The sequence below is a fragment of the Clupea harengus genome, chromosome 9 (assembly GCF_900700415.2).
Source record: "Clupea harengus chromosome 9, Ch_v2.0.2, whole genome shotgun sequence".
Taxonomy (NCBI): domain Eukaryota; kingdom Metazoa; phylum Chordata; class Actinopteri; order Clupeiformes; family Clupeidae; genus Clupea; species Clupea harengus.
The window spans coordinates 11,895,902-11,919,945 of record NC_045160.1 but is presented as its reverse complement, the minus strand read 5'-3'; the positions used below and the strand labels follow the sequence as shown (position 1 = coordinate 11,919,945).

Here is a 24,044-nt window from a genome sequence, read left to right as displayed (position 1 = left end):
TTTAACATTATTTTGCTGGGTAACATGGAATGCACACTAAGATGGAGAGATGGAATGCATAGAAATGCCTGACATGGCAAAGAATAGCAGGCCTCACCCATGGTGTCCCCAGTCTGGCCTTGGATTAAAAATGCCATGCATGGGTGACAGTGAGTGCGGTATTCACAGCTATGCCCAGTTCATTGGTATTGATGTTAACTTCCATTAGGCTGCTAATGGCACTGTGGACCCACTTGTTTGGGTGGCACCTACACCCACCGTGTCCATGCGTCAGAGTTTTCAGTGCTTAAATGTCCAAGTCTGGTTTAGCATTGTAGAAGAACAATGGTTAAATGTTGGGGGATTGCGTGCAAACAATAACAAATATTTAGTTGTTAAGGTAAACCGTGTTTAGCCATTGTTTCGGTTATGGTCTTATACTTAAGGGACATAACATCGTAAACAATATGAGGAAACGGAAGAGTGTGTGGCTAGCTGGGATGGGCCACCAATTTTACACTTTAATTTACTGAGTTGTGGGTGACGCCACCCAGCTCAGATCTTGGCCTGCTCATCATCTGCAAACCCCAATCTGGCTAAAAAAACTCTGTTGTGTCTATTGGTTGAGTATAAAAAAGAAAAATTATCACCATATTTTTGGTTTCCATTATTTCAGTTGTACTTTAGTCAGAGTATAGAACTGATTCCTAAAGCTTGACATCACATAGTTTTCTCACCTATGCCAGACAGGAAGATATGTTTACTGATTGTTTGCCAAAGAAATTGTCCAAACCTAACGGCATATTTTTTAAATGCATTCTGAGGACATTTTTATTCAGTTTTATATTTTTGTAACTTTTTTTTATATTTACACAGAAAGTCCTCAGAGAGGTATCATATCTTAATACTTAATCAGATTGTTTTCATCTTCTGTTTCCACAGAATTTAAAGGTATCTTGGGGCTGCCAGACTGTATCTCAATCCAGTTATTTCTGAGATTATACTCTGGAATCTGTAAACTGGGATGATCTCAATTTACTTACAGTCTAATTTTAAATGGTGCTTACTTCTGACAACCTTAATACCCAAATGAGTCCCTATATGCAGAATGCCTAGACCCCAAAGAATCCTGTGAAAAAAGGCAGTGTAACGTTTATGTACTCATAACTCAAACTGTGATGAAATGTTATTGTCACTGTCACACTGGTATTGTAAAATATACTGTAAGTGTTTGGTGTCAAGGGACAACATCAAATACTTGACATCAAAAATAAAATACAATTGTGGTCCAATGCTGAGCGAAAATATGGAAGTAAACATGGGTGGAGTACACCTTTGAAACTCTTGGCTCTTGAATGGTTGTAGTTTTCAATTCAGACAACCTTCTCTGCAATGACATTATGTGCTCCAAGATGCTGTTATGTGGATGGGGCACCAGTGACCGTTAAAACTAAGAGTTAAATATTGTCAGGCACACCGGCCAATTTTTAGATTTAAGTAGTAGATCACTCCATAAGAAGATTAATATGGACATGTTGTCTTGGGAGCTTCTGTTTCAAGGAATGACACTTATCTCAGTTGTACATACTTATTTAAAAGACCTCTGTAAATATATATCTATGCAGTGTGCCCAAGGCCATGGTCTGTACTTTGACCTCAGTGTTGGCAAAAATGTCAGGCGGATGAACTCTTAGTCGTGACAAAGTGTGTGTATGTCTGTTCTGTAGCAGACAGACAACGTGTGTGTCTGGTCTCTTTGTGGCTGTGTTACTCTGTCATTGCTGAACATGTCAGAGCTAACACTGTTGTGTGTGTGTGTGTGTGTGTGTGTGAACCATGCGTCTCTGTGGATGCTGTCCCACTGTGCACATCGTACCAGGAAGTGAAGTGACTCTATTGAACAGTATGCATTGTTTGGAAAGGCTTCCACTGTTCTGAATTTCCTTGTGTTTACAGCATCAGTTCATATAGAGGATCAACATGATGCCAATTTCAGTTTTCGCCCCTGAGTTAGACACTGTGTTACAGCTGTGTGGCAAATGTCCTAATGAAACAGATGTGTAATTGTCTAGATTAACGGCAGGCCAATGGTTTAAAGAAAACTGTCGACACAGCCAGTATGAAGCTTCAATGAATTGAGCACTCTAATTAAAATCGCTCTGAAATGCTACCTCAGTCTTTCACATTGTTGAGTCTCCAGTTACTTATTTAAACAAGCCTAGCCAAACTGTCAAATGAAATATGTATGTGGGATCCAGCCGTTTAGGCGAGTTACAAGAGGAAATGACAAGTGAAAATAAACCAGAAGAGGGCACCGTTTACCTAAGTAGACCATCATGGCTGCCAAGTTTTTCATAACGTTACTACTACTTTGCTTGACGTCCAACGCGGATAATTAGTGTGTTCTGTCCTTGCAGGAAACATTGACGTATGTTACAGTTGCATACAGCCATACAGTCATATCGTCAGCCTTAGCTTATATTGAAACAAATATGAAGGATGATGATAAAGCAAATTTCTTCTCAGTCAACAGTTATATTAAAACAGTGTGATGCAAAAAACAACAAAAGGTGCTTCTTTACAGATTAAGCAACTACTGGTCAATGCAGATTACACTCTTGCGCAAGCGCCTTACATCCTCACTGTAGCTCAGTTCATAGTGAGACGTTTTTAAGAAATCAGCCAATCACAAGGTGCTTCTGAAGTTATGCTGTGCTGCAGATGCTTTAGAGGTCGCCCATGCAATACGTGTGAATGAGTTTTGCCCCTGTGTTTCCTAATGATGTCGGGACTTACTTCCATCTTCTTACCGCTATTCCTTGCGGAGGGGCCCGCGAGAGAAGCTATTTCTGTTCATGTCAATGGCTCTATTTTGCCACTGATACCTAAAAGTTACAATATTTTCTACTGATCAAGGAAACCACGAAAACAACTGTGATCACACCAACCGCAGTCAAGACTGTAGTCGTCTTTTTCGACCGGAGAACCTCTGCTAGACAGATCTTTTCCGCGTCTAGCCAGTCAGATGATGAAGTGAAGGACTACCTCTAATCAAGTGTGTATGCCGGTGAGAACAAGGGAAAGCCGAGCGCGCACAGAAGGAAGGAATAGGAGACTATTCGATACCAAATCGGGACACATGTTGAGCTAACGGACCACTCCACCTCCATCTCCCTCCCTTGGCGGATCTTGCCTTTTCTTTTCCTTGTTTTTAATTCCTGTTGAAGAGGCAAGCGGCTCAATTCGTCTTGGCTCAAGGCGCCTTCCTGTCGGATTACTAAACTATGGATCTCAGTAAAATGGTAGGAAAAGAAGAGATGATGTGAACCAGGGGTCTTCTCAAGATGTGTTATAAAAATAAGAGTTGAAAAACGGTGTAACAGATATGCCTGTTTGGGGGTGGGGAGCAAAGTGTTTTTGAGAGGGGTACGATAGCAGGGTAAATTTGTTCCCAGGATTCCTTCTATTCCTCTGTATCTTCTAACTATGTCGGCTGCAGATTTGTGGCGGCTACAACATCTGTTGTAGTCATATGTAACTGTTGCTGACGTATAATATTGAGCTCCAGATCAGCTGGAATGTGTGTAGACTGAGCAGTTACATTGTTGTAGGTAAATTAGCAAGCTAGTGTTATACGTATTTTCATTGTGCTTTCCACGTTGCGAGCACGGCGCATCTTCTGAAATGGCAGTAGTCGAGTGCCTGCACGTATTTATTGAAACTTACATAATTAGCTTGTGTTTTCACATGATTCTGGTAGTTTCTTGAAGTGGAGTGTTTTGAAGGGGAAACGTAGAAAAGGCGTGAATCATAACCAACAATCACAGTGAGATGAAACTTGCGTGATTCTGACGAACTCCCTACAGAATACTAATCATGTAATGGTAACAACGTTGCCTTAGTATGGACTGTTTTTCAACGGTTCTACTGCGGAAATGTTAATATTTGAAAAGTTTGATAGGGTGATATGGAGTTGTTTAACATTCTGAAACTCTTGGCAGCAGTTTTCCAGAATTACACAAGAATTTACGTTATTTTTGCTTAATTGGAGGAGGTGTATCTTTGTCTATCTAAAACATACAATTGAGGGAAATGTTTCTATTAGGTCAGCCTTGTTATCATTGGTATCAAGACCGAATGGCATGTCTTCCTGTCATCCTTGACTTTGTAACTATAGTCTTTGGGTAAACTGGTTTATAGCAGCATAGGCTACATTTTGTGCTTATATGCACACTTGTATACTATCTTTGGTGTTGGAGAACTTTCTGAATGTAGTGAGAGAGATGAGGCTAGACCAGCTGTTACGCTGTTGTGTGACAAGGTTGTAAGATCCAGGAGGAAAATGCCATTCGCTCACTTCAGCAATACATTCTCTCAAGACATGACCTGAGGTTTTTACACCCTGTCTAGTATTTAGTGTTTTTTTTTCTGTCTCTGGACTGTTCCGGCTGTAGTTGGCATGCATGGAGGCTGCTGAGCAGGTGCATGCTGGGCCAGTGCTGGATGAAGAGATCCCTGCTGTTTCCTTGGTGAACTCAAAATGCCAGAGCAGCGACTCTCTTATGTGCAGTTTAAATGTGTCGCAGGATATACGTACATGCTCCTACCTATTGCACTTCAGACTGAGACAGACCTCCTGTGCCTAGATTCTCTACTGCCCAGGCTGAGATGCTGTCAACTATGGATGGTTCACCCACGGACCTGGTATGATGTCAAAAATACTCATGAAGCTGTATTTGTTTGAGGCCACATTTTAAAAATGGGTCTTCCCAGGTGTGAGAGATCCAGGCTTTATTCAGAGGGGGCTCAAAGATGGAGATATGTCTTCACTTTTGTACACACTGGGTTGCACAGGTTTTCCCTGAACTGCACAACTTGAGTTCACCTAGTAAATTGATGACTTTTGTGAAAGCAAGTCATTATTGAGCAGTACTTATTTTACAATGTGTTGGCTGGATATTTGGGTATCTTTGAGCAGTGTTGAAATGCTCTATGACATATATTCCCAGTTCAGAATATGTAGAGCTTTATTTCACTTTTATTACAGTACTGTGGTGTGTTGCATCACAGGGCATTGTATTGCAACCTTTCCAGCTGTATTGTTGTCTTTTTAGGTATTTTATGACTTGCCAACTTCTTTTCAAGAAGTCCCTCATTTAGCAAAGATGATTGCCTCATAGGAAACCTCTCTCTCCATAGGTTTCCCAAAGGCCTCTTTCTAGTAAGCCTTCCCATAAACCTGACTTGAGACACCATCATTTCATTATGTTGTCATTATATTGTCTTGGTTCATTTGACCATCTCCTAAGGCCATATACCCATTTTTATGGCCTTGCTTTTTTGGCCCCTAAAAAGTCAGCTGGATGTCCTTTCAGTTGGCAGTAACAGCGAGGTTACCACTAGCCCTTTTACGTGAGTGAAGGAGATGATCACACTTGCTCGCATTATACAGAGAACACTGTGGAGTTTGAGACCAGTTGAGACTGGTCGGCCTGTCCAGCGCAGGTTGCCCATTTTGTCTTTCCTTTCCATTCTGTGCCCTGACTGTGTCGTAATGAGGTGTGGAGTGAATGTTCCATGAGAGCGGATGCTTGAGTCAGAGGCGAGTAAAGAACAGAATGGTCTTTAAATAGGGGAGAGTGGCTGCACAGTGGCTGCATTATAGAGAGGTGACCTTTAAAAAAATGGGTGGAGTGGAAGGTGAAAAAAGCACGGCCCAAACTGTGCTTTAAGAGTTGTAAGCTGAGGGGAAGGAAAGCATTAGTGTGTTTGTGGCTATTAGTGAAAGCCTCTGGCCAGGGCGCTTCCCTGTAAAAGGAGGTGTGTATGTCTTGAATGTAACACTAGTGTAGTGTGATTATGTGAACTGCAAGGAAATGTGTAGGTGTTTTACAAGTACTAACTGTGTTTTTAATGCAGGTGTACTCTCTCTGAAATAAGTCTGTCTCCCACATTTCCCTGTACAGGCCAGACTGTTTTTGAATGTGCAGTGCACATTTCTTGTGTGTCACAGTGGCTTTGATTGACCTTATAGGGCAATCAAAGAGATGTGCTGGGAAAGGGAGTCCTTCAGAAGGGACTAGTTTGAGTTTGGGCTGTTGTTTGGGTTGGCCACGTTTGCCTCACAAGTGATGGGGGGAGTGCCAGGCATTTTTCATCCAACAGGAAATGGGCAGGAACGGTCTGTGCCAAGACAGGAAGCCAGACTAAGATGCTTGCCCCCCTCCCCCTCCTCTCTCTCCCCTCCCCTCATCCCCACAGACCAGCACCCAACAGCAGGCTCCATTCCCACTGGCTCTGTCCACCACGCTAGCACAGCACAGCACACACAGACTCAGACTTGGCCATGCTGGTCGGCTAAAGAGGCTGCATTACATCACTTTGGATGGAGATTGAAGTGTCTCATTTCCCTTAATCTGAGTGACCTCATGGTCCACTCCCAGTTCTCACTTCCTCTCCTCCTCCATACCACATATAGGCTTACACAACCTAGCACTTTTCCCTATGCCTCGTTCTCAGGGACCTTGTGGTGATTGGTTGTGTTGTGGGCACACTTGAGCGGGTTAAGGCAGCCCAGCGTGACACTTAACTGACTGACTCACTTCCAGGGAATCTCACTGCACTCTCACTGGCAGTCCCTGATCAGCCACGTCTCTCCCCCACAACTAAATGTAACTGGCTGACATGCAGTGAGTACCCATTGTAGAGGAAAAATCTGGACAATAGCATTCCCAACAGACTGCTGTTGTCTTTTTATACCACTGCAAGTAGGTCTCAGAGTAGTAATATTAGCACTGCTGTCCCAGTGTGTGTATCCAGCAGACATACCTAGTCTCCTTTTTTCGAGGAGGGCTGCCGCTGATGTATTGGAGCAACACTTGAGCAGGCCTGGTCTCATGTTCACCAGTCTCTCAGGAGTCCTTATCTGTTATGTGATCAGGCTTCTCCTGTCTCCCTCCCTCGTGCTCTAGCAGCAGAGAGGTCCCAGCCGGAGATGGTTTATGATAATGGGCCCTGACCTGCAGCAGGTCATTTTCTCCTACTGTCTCTTGCCCGCTTGCTCGTGTGCCTGCCTGCCTGCCCGCCCGTGTGCCTGCCTGCCTGCGCCTACGGGTCACCCGAGGACAGCTGTAGCCAGAATTCGTGAGAACGATTCTGCTGCTCCCTAGTCTCATTCGTTTGATTGATTTATCCCTCATTCAATTTGTCTTACTACTACTGTGACAACTAAATTGTGAGGTGGGGGCTTTTTTAGCGAGAGATGCTTCAAGATTGCCGCTCGCCTTTGCTGAACAGATTTATCTTATGTTGTTGTCATTGTCATCATTAAAGGGCTATGACCCATTACCACTGCAAGAGAGAAAACAGAAAGGGCTTAAATAAACGAACTTCTTGTTCCCATGACCCGTTCAAAGTTACTTCCACAATTACTTTCTCAAGGGGCAAAAAAAATGGCTGAACCATGAGTGGCTGCTGAATCATTTATGAAACAATCGCGTCGTATCACTTGAAAGACGGGCCAAGAACGGGGCCTTGTTTGACAGTCAGTGCTGCGCGGTGACAATGTTGATTCACACATCGTCTGTCGCTCTCCGGCGCAGGGACAGACAGGGCTGCTTGGAGCGAGAGAGCACACGGAGATGGAAGCTACTTGGTATGCAGGCGACACAGGGGGCTGGAAGCCCAGAAAACACAAGCTGGACTCAGAGGGATTCATTCCACGAGCCCACAGGCACAGAGCAGTCCGGGCTTTGGTGTAAATACCACTGTTTTCTCTCCCCCCCCCCCCCCCCCCCCACCGGTGTCTCTCGATATCTCTCCTAATTTTTAAATAGCTCTTGGTTTAATGAGGAACTCATAGTTTCGCTCTGGATGGTCCGTGCTGGTCAGGGAGATAGTCGGGGCGTGGGTGCCAGCGAGCCGCTCCTACGGATGCCAAGAAGCCGGGGCAGCTGGCTCTCTCATTCACACAGATGACAAAGTCTCAGTGTGGACAAATTAGGCCATGCTTGTGTGGGAACCACTTGCACTAGGGCTGGGGATGGTCCAGTAGTCTTTTTCCTTTTTCCTCATTCTTTGAGGACAGGGAAGATAAGCCACTTGCTCTCCGTTTTCCAGTAAGATATTTTGAAGGCACAAGAATCTGTACACCAAATTGCATCTGTGACGGTACATTGTTGAAATGTAACACAGTTGTTGTTTTTTCATAATTGATCTCTCTCTCTCTCTCTGAAGAACACAGAAGCTCTCAACAGCAATGAGGAATTTACTAGAAGAGGTGCTCCACCTAATACAGCTCTGTGTACAGTTTTTTTGGTTGGTTTAAGAGCCGCTCACTTAAGCCTGGCAGGCCCAGCCGCCAGATCGTCCTCTCTTCCCTTTGAGCTCACAGCTGTGACTTAATGCGACACTTATCTCTCAAATCCATCATGTCGACACAAAGCCTCTCCTTGTCACCTTTTAGCTGCGCGTCTGCAGCCTTGTGGCCTTGTTACAGCTCTGTGAAGCAGGCTGGCCTTCGCTCCTCACTCTCCTCACTGCTGTCCAGGGCCGCAGGCAGTGAGGAGAGTGAGGAGCGAAGGCCAGCCTGCTTCACAGAGCTGTAACAAGGCCATTCGCAGTCAGGCTGTATTTACCGTATCACACTCATTTCTTGCTTTCTTTGACAGGAAGTTTGTCTTTCTGTGGTGTGTGAGGAAATATGCAAGACCAGGCTTGACCCTGTCTTCACAAACAATGGTGGTCAGCATTAAAGGGAATAGCCCAGTCTATGTGATTTCTTTTGGTGTTGTTGAGAACATGAAATGAATTTTTGAAAGATTTGAAGAAAAATGAAATATCCTTGAGCTGAGCAGCGCCTAGTTGGACTTTAAATTAGCCAGCTGAATGGTAATAACACCTTGATAACTTCAGTATCAAAGGACAGTGGAGGGCAGTATTAGCAGTGACTGGAAGACCCTGTGTGAGGGTTTCCTGGGAAGACCGTTTGGCTGGCAAGTCTCCCTTTATCTATGAGAGGATCGAGACGATGTTTTGTGGTAGCTGATAGGGCTGGTATGTGGATTTCATATACCCCAAATGGGTTTCATATACTCCAAAGGGATTTGTATATACCCCAAATGGGTTTCATGTACCCCAAATGGTAACTAAAGGTGTATCAGAGGGTTCTTAGTACTAACCACAACTGTTAAGTAGCTCTCACATAAATGTGACGTATAATTCAAAATACCTCAGTGTCTCTTCAAAGCAATGACCCAGTTTCAGTTTGTATATTTATGTTCTTGTGTGAGTATATTTATTGTGCCATAATTATTCTTATTTATTGTCTGTTCTCTTTTCCTCTCTCTTTAAACAAATGTAGGCAGTAAGCATCAACAAGGCCATCAACACACAGGAGATTGCGGTCAAAGAGAAGCATGCTAGGAATATCCTTTTTTCGCAAACTCGTTCTTTCTTGTGTGTGTTTGTGTGTGTGTGTGTGTGTGTGTGTGTGTGTGTGTGTGTGTGTGTGTGAGGTACAGACAGTGCAGAGTTTCCATGCGAAGAAGGAAGGCTACGTTTAACATTATTAGCTGAAGCACGCTTATAGCAGATTCTAACAGGAGCTCTTTTGTCTAGTGAGGGCACGGCGCCTTTAGTGCATCACGCACTTAAGACAAACCAGACGGCACTAGTCTTTTTCTTTTTCTCTTGTAAGTTGATCTGGTTAATAGCATGAAGACTCAACACTGATTTATGAGGGAAAACATCAGTGACCCATACGTCACTCGGTAGAGATTTTCTGGAGGTTAGCTTTTCTCCCTCCTGTGTCTCTCCTTGACTGCCGTCTCCTCACCGTGCATCCTGGGCACCCACCATGAGAAGGCGGCTCACACCTTCTGGGCGGCCGTCAACCGCCTGCCCCTGTCCAGCAACGCCGTGCTCTGCTGGAAGTTTTGCCACGTCTTCCACAAGTTGCTGAGGGACGGCCATCCCAATGTGAGTATCCCTGCACCTGACAGTTGGTCCACTAGGCCCTCCAGATGGCCGATGACTGCAAATCGATAAAAATGCTAGATGCCGTCTATTTGTACTTTTAACTGCCTGTGTTTGTGTGTTTGGCCTGGCAGGTCATAAAGGACTCCATGAAGAACAAGGCGGACCTGACTGACATGAGCAGGATGTGGGTAAGGAACAGGAAGTCCTTCTGCTAAACTCATGGGTCACATATTAGGCTGACTAGCCAGACACATACATCAATAACCACATAAACCAGCCATCATTTACACTGGTCACTGGTTAACCAGTCCTCACCCTGAAGGGCACCCTAGTGTATTACACCACAAAGTAACACTGACATAAAGTGGTTTCACTAACAGCGAGGGCTGCATAAAGATTGATTAACATGAGTTTCGAAGGTTTTCTTTGGTCTGGCCTGGTCTCTACATGTGTCAGTGTGGATGGGGTTTCCTGTCTGTCCACCGGATGACAGCTGGCCTATGACAGTTTACTGACAGCTGTTGTGAGGGCTTCAGACGGGTAACGATGTTCCATTCCAACGCTGCTCAGTCAGGCTGAGTCACAGAAAACAACACGCTCACCCTCATCCCCTTTTTTTTTCATTATGAACGTCTTTTCTTCTGTGAGTGTTGGCTGATGGCCTATTCATGTCAAATAATCCTGGCTGGGATGATCTAGGCATCAAGCAAAAGGGTGTTCAAATGTGCTTTTCCTCTTGCCAGAGGCTCAGGGACAGTGTTCTATCAGTCTGGTGTAGTATTGAGAGAAACTTGCAGTTATTGATTGTGCTTACTTCTATTGTTGGAAATTGTGCTCTTTTGGTTGCTGTTCGTGAGTGTTGGTGATTTTTGGGGGGGTTGCAGTGGAGTGCATGCTGTGGCCTGGTTGTGTTTTAAGAGGGCTGGCAACCTTGCATGAGTTAACAGGAAAGACTGAATAGATAGAACTTTGCTGACCAGTGGCTTTTTGTTACGAGCGCTGTCGCAGTCGTATCTCCACCATGTGCTGATAGGCTAGTAAAGGCCTGGACTGAGGGGAAATTGCATCCTCTGACCAGGACCCTGCCCTTCCTGTTGTGACATCATCATCAGCAGGGCTGCAGGAAGAGGAAGTGGGTAGCAGATGAACTGTTGACACTTTTTCAGTTCTCACCGTGCTCTCACTGAAGTACATCCATGAGTAACTGCTGTTGTACCATTGGCCACAGTACAAATTCATGTGTCATGTACCAAATTTGTGCGATGTACTCGCGGAATATATGACTCACTCTTTATTCAGGTTTAGATTTTAAAACAGAAGTACCATTTTCCTGTGTGTCAGTAAAGAAACATTCCAGATTTATTTGAACAGCACCACTAAACTATGTTGTTAACATTTAAGAGAATTGTTGGTGTGACCACTCATGAACTCTTTGGTATGTTCCCAGTCAGAGGCACTTCCTGCCACCTTTAGTTCTTATCTCTTAGTGTTCTTGTTTTCGGGGAATTTGTGACCAAGAGTTAGGAGAGTCAATGAAAGATATCTTGGTTTTGAACACCCTGTGGTGTGATGGTGTTTTGAACACCCTGTGGTGTGATGGTGTTGACCTTTAGGGTCAGTCCGTGTGTTCAGAAGATGCAGAGTTCCCAAACTACAAACACTGAAACTGTTGAAAGGAAGCACACACTGGAAAACTTCCATATTCAGAATTTGGCCCGTGAAGAGCTCTAGCTCCCAGGCTGCAACAGTTCACACACACACGCACACACACGCAGTTGGGTACTAGTGCTTAATGATCCCCTTCTGCCAACTTGCTACGCTACCTCAGCATCTGCTCTCCCCTGAGCAGTTTGAAGGCTGCCACCTCCCTTTGATCTTCTCTCATATTCTTTTCCTCCCTCTCTCTATGTCTCTCTCTCTCTGTCTCTCTCTCTCTCTCTCTGTCTGTCCCACCTCTCTCTTTTCATTTCCACAGGGGCATTTGAGTGAAGGTTATGGAAAGCTGTGCAGCATCTACCTCAAACTGCTCATCACCAAAATGGAGTTCCACATCAAAGTGAGTGGCCAAGTGTGTGTTTTGTGTTTGTTTGTGTGTGTGTGTGTGTGTGTACCTGCGTACACACACTCCTTACCTCTAGAATCAGTCTCACCCCTCCACCCCAGCTGTCTCTTCCCTCCCTCCATCTCTGTGGAAAAAGTGTGTCAGTTGTCTCATTCCTGTGCACCTCACGAATCTCCGACCTGATGCAAATTTATCGTGTCTGTCAGAACCCCCGTTTCCCTGGCAACCTTCAGATGTCAAACAGACAGCTCGACGAGGTGGGAGAGAACGACGTCAACAATTTGTGAGTGCTCTCGTGTTTTGCTTCCTGGAGTGAACATAGGAATATTATTGTAGGCAAAATATCCAATATCAATTTTCATGTGATGGACCAATTTAAGGATATGTCACTGTTCACAATTGTCAGCATGATTTGTGTGTGTGTGTGTGTGTGTGTGTGTGTGTGTGTGTTATTGCGGATCGTTTCTCTTGTTTGTCTCCATTGCAGTTTCCAGATGACTGTTGAGATGTTTGACTACCTGGAGTGTGAGCTGAATCTCTTCCTGGCAGGTAATCATGCAGGATGGGCTGATGATGGATGTCTTAGTAACCTTAGTGCAGAAAACTCCACCACCAGAATCTATGTGCTACAGTTAAATGCCCTTGTGTAGCACAAACCACACTTTAAGTTACTATTAAAGTGTGTCTGTGTGTGTGTGTGTGTGCATATGTAAAGGTGTGTGTGTGTGTGTGTGTGTGTGTGTGGTGTGTGCTCAAGCTGCATGCTGAATATTAATGTGTTTTTGGCTGCCAGAATCACTGCTTCATGGCACAGGAAACCACACCTTAGTGCAGGGAGAGCAGTGTCTCCCAGGATCTTGCATCAGAGAGAGAGGGAGAGAGAGAGAGAGAGAGAGAGAGGGAAAGAGAGAGAAGGAGGGAGAGAGAGAGAGCGACGGGGGGGGGGGGGGGGGGGGGGTCATTGAGCAAGGGGTTGGGATAAAGTGAGAGTGCGAGAGTGAAAGTAAGAGAGTGATGCATGGTCAGGAATGTTTAAAGGAGAGAGAGAGAGAGAGAGAGAGAAGTAGAATGGATCTATAGAAACAGATAAATGGGCTGGCAGACAGACTAAGGCAGAGAGGATGGGGTGCAGAAGCAGAGGGAAACATCAGCACTCTTCACCTCCATGCAGCACACAGCCAGATCAGCGCCGCATGTGCTCCAAAGTCAGCTGCTGTCAGACGCAGGTTGTGATGCTGTCATGTTCAGCCTGGGAAGCAGTGAAGCACTTCCAACACGCATCTAACTGTGTCAAGGTCAACGCCATTAAATTAGCATCTCCAATTTAGCACTGGCCTCAGATTCCTGCTTAGTAATGCTGATGGGCTGTGTTTAAACTGCTCCTGATGCACTCCGCATTGAATGTCATCAGGGCTCCTGTCAGATGGCTGGAGTGAGGGGGGTGGGGTGAGAGAGTGAGGTGGGGTCAGTGAGGTGGAGTGAGTGAGGTGGGGTCAGTGAGGTGGGGTGAGTTGAGTGAGTGAGGTGGGTGGAGTAGAGTAGAGTAGAGTAGAGTAGAGTAGAGCAGAGCAGAGTAGAGTGGGGTGAGTTAGTGGCCTTTGAAGATCTCTTCCTCTTACTCCTTAGGCAGACTGATCCAAACCTAACGAGATTAGAGGAATCATGTCACCTGGGTTGACCTGCTTTGTGTCCACATTTAGTGTGTGTGCATGCGGGGGTCCTCTAGTGCGTCATGTGTTTTGGACAGGTGATGAGGCCTGTTGCTTTCATTCGTTTGGTTTGAGTGGTATTTTAGATTTGCAGATATGCAACAGCTTTTTTTTGTTTATCTTGCATGTTGAGCGAAATGAGAACTTTTGTATCACAATGCTTACTAAGATTTATTATAAAAATATTCTGTGTGTGTGTGTGTGTGTGTGTGTGTGTGTGTGTGTGTGCACAGTGTTCAGCTCGTTGGACATGTCGCGCTCCGTCTCCGTGACTGCGGCAGGTCAGTGTCGGCTGGCACCACTGATCCAGGTGATCCTGGACAGTAGCCACCTCTACGACTACACCGTCAAACTGCTATTCAAACTCCACTCCTGTGAGTCCCCCTGCTGTTCACTAGCTGCACCACAATTACGCTGATACACACACTGATGGTGGACTGCCCCCTGGTCAGTATCACAGAAATCAACCCCAGCAGTGTGATTAGGACTGATATGGCCCTGGTGTAATAACACAGTAATGAAGTAATAACTTTGCTGGTTCTTTATTACCACTCTTATTGCACAGCTGCCTACCAAAACAAATCAATACTTTCATGAGGAGTACTAGAATATTAGAACAGTATTAGTATATTAATACAGTATTACTACAGTTTATGACAGTTTTGTTGTATTTCTAGCTTCATAGTGTACTGCATTTTCCAAACTTTTTTTAGTTGTCTGGCTAACTTTTATTTTTATTCCGAAGCGACTTGTATGTGTATGTTAAAGACACCTCCAGTAGATGGAATTGTTTAAAAGCATAGGATGAAGAATTGGATTCTTTAATGGCTTGTAATGCCTAGCAAAGCACTAGTATATGTGCTTTATTTTTATATATATATATATGCGACTTATAGTCAATCAATCAGTCAAAATTGAGGGTTTCACAGAACTGTGTAGTAGCATGCAAGAATCCCTGTAAATTATCTACATTGAAAATGCACAATTGTGGTTCTCACGAAATCATACTTCTGTGCCCACATCTTCACACATTGTTGACAGACTGTTGGCAGAGAGATGGAGATTATCACTCTCACACACAGAGCCATACACCTACACATACACACATAAACACACACACACACACACGCACACGCACACACACACACACACACACACACACACACACACACACACACACACACAGATAACAGCATTAGCCATTAATGCGCGCTTCTGTGTTCATGTTCAGGCCTGCCAGCAGAAACACTGCAGGGGCACAGGGACCGCTTCCAGGAGCAGTTTAAGAAGTGAGTTCATGCAGGGGTCACGGCCGTGTGATATGGGCTCCGAGAAGGAAAAGCAGAGAAAGAGAGAAAAAGAGAGAGAATGGCAAACTGAGATTTGCTCAGCTCTCTCTATCTCTCCATGCATGGTGAAGCTGATGTCAAGAGACACACACTTTATTGCACGCCTCTCAGACATCTATAATAGAGTACAGTACTGCACAATGGCTCTGTTTGCCATGCACTCACTCTCTGTTTCTGTCTCAGGCTGAAGAGTCTGTTTTACCGCTCCAGTAACCTACAATACTTTAAAAGACTCATCCAGATCCCCCAGCTTCCAGAGGTAAGGGAGCCCTCAGTTCCTCCTCAGCACCACATGTCTGTGTGTTTTGGCATCAGAGCATCTTTACTTTAGATCCCAGCCTGATTCATTAGGAGCTTAGACACTCATCATCACCTCTGCTGGGCCACTAATAAGGCTTCACTGATTGATTTCTCTTCCCAGAATCCTCCTAATTTCCTGCGGGCGTCGGCCCTGTCGGAGCACATCAGCCCGGTGGTGGTGATCCCGGCGGAGTCCTCTTCCCCCGAGAGTGAGCATGTGGTGGAGACGGAAGACCTGGTGGACACGGACATCCCCCCACAGCCGGTAATGAAGATGCCAACCCTTTGGTTTAGTAAAACTTTCTTAAGTCGATCCTAGGCCTTCTATCCTGGCTCAGTGAATAGAAGGTTCTTTGCATGGTTATAAAATTGAAAAACGTGTTCTGGTGTGTAGTTATGTGATAAATAGAGATTATCAAGTTATAATATTGCGATGGCAGCAGTTTGATAGAAAGAAAATTCGCTTTGCTGTACGACTTTGTTGTCTTGCTCGAACTGTACCTGCTGTTTTCCAGGCTGTGGTGGAGACCAGGTTTGATGATCTTTTCGGAGCTGCCACAGACCCTTTCAACTTCAACAGTCAGAACGGCATGCGCAGACATGACGACAAGTAAGTGATCCCTCAAGTCCACTGATGCCCTGAAGCCTCGAGTTGGGCTCTTGAGGCTTGATCCATAACCCGATTTACGGTCACCATGCACAAAATGGCTGAAGTCCCTATTTCACTAATAAATGGAGTAGCCTGCAGTCGAGACAGCAGCTGATAGCGGAGCTGATCCGGCTCTGATCTGGTGCAAACCACCGCTGCACTCTCATTAGGAGCTGTTTCTGTCTGACTGTCTGTCCTGTTGGCACCCAGGAGCTTTGTTAGTTGACAGTAAGTGGCTGCGGATGTTGTGAAGCATTCCACAGTTAGAAATGGCTTTGAGATGTTCCACCCGCACCAGTATTTGACATGATAATTATGCCATCACTGTGCCACTGACATTTTCATTGTCATTTTCAAGATTTTTTTAGCATCCTGAGTTGTCTGAACCCTCGTTAAGAGGGAGACAAATACACTTGAAAATGGTTGCCGTTCTCCCTGAAGAAAAGGACTTGCCAAGTGCTTTCACATAACACAATCAGCCCACCTGTTCTGACTGACTCTACTGTTTCTCTCTGTGTGTGTGTGTGTGTGTGTGTGTGTGTGTGTGTGTGTGTGTGTGTGTGTGTGTGTGTGTGTGTGTATACAGAGACCGTCTCATCCAGCAGCTGACGGCAGAGATCCAGGCCCTGAAGGAGGAGCTGGAGACCTTCAGAATTGAGGTGGGTGGAGTGGGGGAGCAGGTGGAGAGTGTGGGGGTTGGGGTTTATAACAGCCAGTGTCACACAGAGCATTAGGATAAGGAATTAGTTCGGTCATAGTCATGGCTGATGGTGAAGCAGCAAGCTCAGGATAGCCCAAGAGGGTATAAACCTTGATACTGGCCCTCTTTCTCTCTCTACCCTCTCCATGTGCATTTCTTGCTTTCTTTCTTTCTTTCTGTCTTGCTCTCCTACTTTTGTTCTTTCTTGCTTTTTTTCCTTTCTTTCTTTCCCCGCCTTCACATTCCTCTTCCTCCTCCTCCTTCCTGTTTCAGTTCTATCTGTCTTTTGTCTCCCTTTCATTTGTCTCTCACTCCACCCACTGGGTGCACAGCACTCAGATCTCCTCTATTGTTCGTCTCTCATCTTTTTGTAATCGGTCTCTCTCACTTGTAAAGCGATGCCTCATGAACACTCTTCCCCCCCTCCCCTCCCCTCTCCAGAGCGGGCGTCTGTGCCAGGCGCTGCGTGGGCGCGTGAGCGAGCTGGAGGCCGAGCTGGCTGAACAGAGCCACCTGAAGCAGCAGGCGCTGGGCGAGAGCGAGTTCCTGCGCGCCGAGCTGGACGACCTGCGCCGCGTCAAGGAGGACACGGAGAAGGAGCAGCGCAGCCTGACTGAGATCGAAAGTGAGAACCCCCCCCCCCCCTCACTGACACTCAATAACGCCCTCCTCTCATCTTTATCTCAGCCACGCTGTGCCCGTTTTTTTCTTTTCCTTTTCTGTACCTCCCTGGTGTTGACTTTCTGTTTTCCTGTCCATTCCCCACTTTTCCTCAGACATGGATAAAGGTAATTGTGTTTTATACCGTAACCCCCGACCGCAGCTGTAGTGTAACATTAGTCTGTAGTGGTAGGCATCAGTGCTGTGCAGTGTTGGTGGTGCAGCTCCCTCAGGTAGATGGATGACTCTCAGCGGCGCTGTGTGCCTGAGACCAGGGGGAGATAACAGCACCAGTGGCTGCTCACCAGGCACTTATGAACACTTATGAACCCTTATGAACACTATTTATGACCACGTAGTTTCCCCAGCGTGTTAAACACTGCCCTTCTCCCCACCCTGTTTCCCCTCCTCTTGTGTTTCTTCCTGAGTGTGTGTATGTGAGAGAGGGAGATGGACTGAGAGAGTGGGTGCACATAGCATCATTTAAATGAGAGAGTGCTTTCAGATACAACATGACCTGAAGCTTTGAGAGGCATCCATCCCTCTCACTCACTTTCTCTCTCTCTCTCTCATTACTTCTACTCCCCTCTCTTTACTCATTATCTACTTCAAAAGCACTGATCTGACTGCTCCTTTGTGTGTGTGTGTGTGTGTGTGTGTGTGTTTCAGAGAAGGCCCAGGCCAATGAGCAACGCTACACCAAGCTGAAGGAGAAGTACACAGAGCTGGTGCAGAGTCACGCTGACCTGCTCAGAAAGGTAGAGTCTTTCTCCTCACCCATCCTTCTTTACACCTGGACCATCAGGAAATACGGCTTGTCAAACTTGGCATATGCTTGGCGGCTCTTCTGGCATGCCTTGCAACAGTGAGAACATGTGATGTGAGTTTGCTGTGTGAAATGAAATCCTCAATTGGAAGTGAAGTCCATGACTGTTTCTGTTGAGATGGATTCACAGAAATGTTGCGGGTAGGTGGTGGTTGTTATGCAGCATTTTCTTGTTTTCTTCCAGTTCAGATATTTTTAGTGGCAGTGAATGTTTGTGTCTGTCCTCAGCCAGCCAAGGGCTGATGCTCCCCAAGAGATTCTGGTGGAGCGGGCCCTAGGCACAGCAGGACAAAAACACTTCCATTCTTCTGCTGTCAAAAATAACCGCAAACTCAAACTCAAGTAACGTTACAGCATTTAAATGAACTGCTTCTACTTAACTACTTATGCGCTGGTTTTGTGTGGACAGTGTATAAGTGTGTGCCTTACATTCTGTGTGTGCCACATTATTAAAACATTTTTGACAGGGAATAGTCACGGTAGTACACCAATCTATAAGACTTTTATCTGTGTAAGAAATTGGCTGATCTGTGAGTGTGTGTGTGTGTGTGTGTGTGTGGTGTAGAATGCAGAAGTGACTCGTCAGATGACGGTAGCACGGGTGGCTCAGGACGAGGTGGACAGCGTGAGGAGGGAAATGCAGGAGAAAGTGAAGGCTGCCCAAGACGCTTCTGAACAACAGGTAACACAAAAAACAAACATGCATTTACATTTTCTCAGTTCTTTTTACTGTAATTGATCGGTGAGAATATTATGGTCTCAAAGTTTGTAGCTTTGCTGAACAGGCAGGCCAAGCTGCAGTGATTGTGTGGCGCGCCGTGCCGTGCCGTGCCGTGGCCTGACGTGTGCCGGTGGTGGTGTGTGATTAATGACTGGTTCTCTCTCCTGCAGGAAAAGGCTCAATTGGAGCAGCTCCAGGGCCTGCAGGCAGAGCTGCACTCCAGCAGGACAGAGCTGGAGACCCTTAAGGGGAGCGTGATGTCCTCCCAAAAGGTACACTCTCCACTCAATCATCCATCCATCCATCAATATGTCCATTGATTTATCCAGACAGCAGTCCATCCATCCATCCCTCCCTCTATCTATCCCCCTTTCACTGTGAGTCCAGCACAGATGTCTTTAAGTATGTCTTTTATGAACAATTTGCAAGTCCATGACTCCTCTGAGCTCCTCTTGTAATGAAGACCACGCCTCCTCCACATGACTGGTCAGAGGAGAAGAGAGGGGAGAGGGAGGCGCCAAACAGACTGTGGCAGAGAGAGCTGTTGGTCCCTTATCAGAGGCAGCAGTTCTCTGTGGTACCTGAGTGAGGAGCACAGATTGTGTGTGTGTGTGTGTGTGTGTGTGTCTGTGTGTGTTTGTGTGTGTGTGTGTGCGCTGTCAGTGGCCCTCACGACTGCTCTCCACTCATCTGTCCTCTTCTCCTCTACTCCACTCCTCTGTATCATCCCCCCACCGCTGTGTTCTCCAGCTCAGATGGCTCATTTTGGCAACACCTTTCAACGCAATAATTTCCTTCCTGTCAGGTCATCTGTAGTGTCCCCTTGTGCCTTGTTCTCAAATTACCCCTCCTTTCTCATTTGATTATTTGTTTCTTATAATACCTTCTCTCTTTTTCTTTCTCTCCATCTCCAACACAAACATATACTCTCCTTTGCACACACTGCTTGTGTCTCTTTTCCCCTACGTCTCTCTACCTCTCTTTCACACACTCAGTCGAGTGAAGAGATCAGTACTCAGCTCTCAGCGCTGGAGTTGGAGAAGGTGGAGCTGGTGGCATCCGTGTCCAAGAAGGAGGCGGAGCTTGCCAGCATCGGGGAGGAGTTGGAGCGTGTGCAGAACAGCTTGGCCACCGGGAGGGAGAGCGGGGTCAAGGCTGCTGAGGCACTGCAGAACCAGCTCAATGAGAAGGTGTGTGTGTGTGTGTTTGTGTGTGTGTGTGTGTGTGTGTGTGTGTGTGTGTGTGTGTGTGTGTGTGTGTGCATGCATGGGTGGGTGGTGAAAGATGAACATCAGCAACAATAGAAATGAGATGTTTGACATTATGCCTGCTCTGTTACACCACCTTTGTACATGACCCTCAACCTCCAGATGATACATACAATACGTACATACGAACATGTTAAATTGGGGGGTATTCAGGATGGCAATGTTAAATGGCTGTGTGTGTGTGCTGCAGGAGAGCCGGGAGCAGGCGCTGGAGGCCCAGCTGGAGGCGCAGCGCTGGGGGGCCCTGGAGGGGGCGCTGGAGGAGGCCGGCAGGATCATCCAGGACTGCCTCAGCCAACTGGACGACCCCACACACATCAGCTGCACCAGCTCTGCCGGTTAGCACACACACACACACACACACACACACACACACACACACACACACACGACTATAAACACAAACACAAACTACAAGCTTAATACACAGATACTGAATATGTACGAACAAGGGGTTATGTATCTTAAATGTAAAGGATCATAACTCTCAAGATTAGTTTATGTGAAAGTAACAAAAATGTACGCATGTGTTCATGGGTGACTTTTCTCATTAGTGCACATCTATCCAATGAGTTATAGCATCATACCAAAACTGTGCGTGTGTGTGTGTGTGTGTGTGTGTGTGTGTGTGTGTGTGTGTGTGTGTGTGTGTAGACTACCTTTTGTCCAGGTGCCAGGCTGCAGTGGAGTGTGTTGAGAGACTACAGGCTGCGAGAGACGGCTTCCATGCAGACAGCACAGGTGAGTGAGAGCTCCACCCTAATCTCCTCCACCCTTTTAGGGTGAAGTGACTTGGGTTTCATTCACCAGAGACTGAGCCGGGCATGTATGTACAGAACCTCTGCTCTTTGAACTCTCCTTGTAGGTGTGTCAGAGCTGGTGCAGGCCGTCACCCAGTTCGCCCACCTGGTCGGGGACACCATCATCCAGGGCAGTGCCACCTCACACATGGTGCCAGTGGATCAAGCAGATGGTGAGCCAGAATAAACACATGCTAAAATGCTAAAACAATTTCTGTTGTGGGTGTGTCTGTGTGTGGGTGTGTCTTTGTGTGTGTGTGTGTGTGTGTGTTTGTGGGTGTGTGTGGGAGGTCTTTCAACTGAGCTCAGGCATTGTTTATCCCAGTTTTAGCAGTGGTGTATAGAAAACATTGAAGCAAGTGTAGGTTGGCAGAGGGATGTAGTTTTAGCAGTAGCAGAGTCTGGAATGGCCTCTCAGGTCTGGGCTCTGCTCCTGTTATGCATATGGAGGCGGTGGAACCATTATTCGCAGTTTGTATCCGCACATGACTCACCTCAAAAGCTGTGACTGGGAGATGAGTTGTACGCAGAGGAGTACACATGCCGGAATAAATCAAACAAAAGAGAAGTCCTCTAAAGAGGTACTAAAACAAGCATGAGAACTTGCAGCTGATCCGCCCACTACATTCATTACACTCACACTTCCATTAGGATTCAGCCCACGCTGACAGCCAGAGCCTGCTTTCTCTGTGTGTGTGTGTGTGTGTGTGTGTGTGTGTGTGTGTGTGTGTGTGTGTGTGTGTGTGTGTGTGTGTGTGTGTGTGTGTGTGTGTGTGTGTGTGTGTGTGTGTGTGTGTGTGTGTGTGTGTCTTTTTCTGTGGTAATCACCACTATCGACTTGCGGGGGTTGGCTTAATATTTTTTCTGTAGCGGAATGCACCACTGTAGTATTCCCACGGGGATGTTTGTAAAAACTCCCACACAGTTTGTAAAAACACATACACACACCACTCACACATGGAGACGACGCATGTGTAGACCTGCAGAATTGCTAAGTAATCAAATGAGACAAAGGTGGATACACACTACAGTCATGAACATAAGCATGTCAAAATGTTGAACTTCAGATTGTGTGCAATACACGGATAATACAATACACTAGCTACAATGGCTATACAATAGCTGTTCTCTATGTTTGTTTCTACTGGTGTTGATTGACTCCTTGTTGGAGGTGGTTGAGTGTCAATCTCGTGTCTCTGCCTGCAGTGCTGTCCAGCAGTGTGAAGTCGTGCGGGGCGGAGGCCCTGGCTCTGCTGGCCCAGCTGCGGGACAGGGCCACTCTGGCCACTGCAGACAGCAGCAAGCTGAAGGAGGTGCTGGAGGGAATCAAGGCCACCGCCGAGGTGAGACACACTTACACACATTCACACACACACACACACTCACACATTCATACACATTCACACAAACGCACACATTCACACGCACACATTCACACTCACGCTCACAACATTACCACTCCCACCAAATGAGTACAAACTCATTAAATCACATTTCATCATTACTGCAACAACTACAGGCCTGATTAATTAAAATATAATTAACTAAAGTGGTTATGGAGAATTTGTTCTCTTTCTGTTCATGTAAATAGCACTCTATCTATCTGTCTATCTGTTTTTCTCTTCCTATGTTCCTGTCTCCTGTGATATCTCTTTGCTCTCACTCTCTCTCTCCTGCTGTCTCTTTGCTCTCTCTCTCTCTCTTTCTCATAAATGCTGTCTTTTCTCTCTCTCGTTCTCCCCCATGGTTGCTGTGTATGCCTCGGAGTAGAAGCTGCGCCCGCGTGGTCTGGAGCTGAAGCAAGGGGAGCTGGGAGAAATGGTGGAGCAGGAGATGGCTTCCGCATCAGAGGCAGTGGAGTCAGCTGCAGCCAGGATAGAGGTGCGTGTACAAAATATTGAGACTGTTATTTTATTTACAAATGCTACATCTCACACATTCTGTTTTTTGGTTTGTTAGTGGAGCAAGTTGTTTAAATAAACACTATCTTTCAATCAGGATATGCTTAACAAGTCCCGAGCTGTTGACACTGGAATCAAAATGGAGGTCAACGAAAGGTTAGTGTCTCCTTACATCAGAATTGTTTTTATGTAAACCAGACTCTTTGAATTGTGAAGTGGACTCACTCACCTCCATATGCTCAAAGCTGGAGTAGTCCTAGTATTGCTAAAACGTTCTACTGTGCTGTGTGAACTGAGGCAGCTGATTCCACTCAAAGCCAGAGCAAATCCAGATGCACAAAATACCAGGAAGTCCCAGCCCATCTGAAACCTCTGACCACCCGGTGGCAAGTGGTGGAGCTGCGTGTAATATGTGTTGTCTGCTGTCTCTCTGGTGCCCTCTGCAGGATTCTGGCCTCCTGCACAGACCTCATGGCAGCAATTAAAGTGCTGGTGCTGTCCTCCAAAGACCTTCAGAGTGACATCGTGGAGAGTGGCCGGGTGAGCGAAAGCATCCAATAAACCCACTAATGGACTGACAGATGGCCAGCTACTCCCAGAGCAGACGACTCTGGAACGGACCCGCCGTTGAGCCGGGCCAGAGTCGTCTGTGTCGTCTGGGGTAGAAGCCTTGTTTGTTTTGGCACATGTGTGTGTGTTCGCTGGGATGTCGTCCTCAGCGTTGTGTGTCCTCACGCTGACTGTGTCAGGGAGCTGGTTTACACAGCTGACTGACTTTAGCTGCTCTGCCTCCGCAGGGAGCGGCGTCCATGAAGGAGTTCTACGCCAAGAACTCCCGCTGGACCGAGGGCCTGATGTCCGCCTCTAAGGCCGTGGGCTGGGGGGCCACTGTGCTGGTGTAAGTGCTCTGGATGTTGGGGGTGTGTGGACTCCTGATGTGTTACTTTGTGAGGGGGTTAGATGAAGGACAAAAGAAAAATATGATTATGATATGATTTTACAGATATCCTTTTTTTTTAACATCAACGTGCAGTTATCTTGTATTTACTCCTCCTGAATGGAGTGATGTAAGCGATATAAATATGTGATATATAAACTAAATGTTATGTGTGCCTGTCTTGTGTAAGAGGATACAAGTAAAA

General features: G+C 46.2%; 1 protein-coding gene across 4 annotated transcripts in view; it reads left to right on the top strand.

Moving 5' to 3' along the window:
• Positions 1-24,044, top strand: part of hip1 (huntingtin interacting protein 1) — a 34,959-nt gene that overhangs the window by 6,971 nt on the left and 3,944 nt on the right. The window contains exons 1-27 of one of the 4 annotated variants that reach the window (XM_031573422.2): positions 1,852-3,281; positions 9,341-9,404; positions 9,815-9,957; positions 10,089-10,145; positions 11,933-12,013; positions 12,226-12,302; positions 12,507-12,568; positions 13,962-14,102; positions 14,960-15,017; positions 15,261-15,336; positions 15,499-15,642; positions 15,893-15,987; positions 16,613-16,685; positions 17,168-17,351; positions 17,503-17,514; positions 18,056-18,144; positions 18,778-18,894; positions 19,104-19,205; positions 19,929-20,123; positions 20,392-20,539; positions 20,856-20,942; positions 21,067-21,174; positions 22,208-22,344; positions 22,772-22,882; positions 23,000-23,058; positions 23,349-23,442; positions 23,700-23,800. In XM_031573422.2, the coding sequence (XP_031429282.1) occupies positions 3,264-3,281; positions 9,341-9,404; positions 9,815-9,957; positions 10,089-10,145; positions 11,933-12,013; positions 12,226-12,302; positions 12,507-12,568; positions 13,962-14,102; positions 14,960-15,017; positions 15,261-15,336; positions 15,499-15,642; positions 15,893-15,987; positions 16,613-16,685; positions 17,168-17,351; positions 17,503-17,514; positions 18,056-18,144; positions 18,778-18,894; positions 19,104-19,205; positions 19,929-20,123; positions 20,392-20,539; positions 20,856-20,942; positions 21,067-21,174; positions 22,208-22,344; positions 22,772-22,882; positions 23,000-23,058; positions 23,349-23,442; positions 23,700-23,800 (2,633 nt within the window). In that variant the 5' untranslated portion in view covers positions 1,852-3,263. Of the gene's footprint in view, positions 1-1,851; positions 3,282-9,340; positions 9,405-9,814; positions 9,958-10,088; positions 10,146-11,932; positions 12,014-12,225; positions 12,303-12,506; positions 12,569-13,961; positions 14,103-14,959; positions 15,018-15,260; positions 15,337-15,498; positions 15,643-15,892; positions 15,988-16,612; positions 16,686-17,167; positions 17,352-17,502; positions 17,515-18,055; positions 18,145-18,777; positions 18,895-19,103; positions 19,206-19,928; positions 20,124-20,391; positions 20,540-20,855; positions 20,943-21,066; positions 21,175-22,207; positions 22,345-22,771; positions 22,883-22,999; positions 23,059-23,348; positions 23,443-23,699; positions 23,801-24,044 lie in introns of those variants that run through there. The other 3 variants (XM_031573421.2, XM_042708708.1, XM_012836235.3) reach the window with 3 other exon arrangements.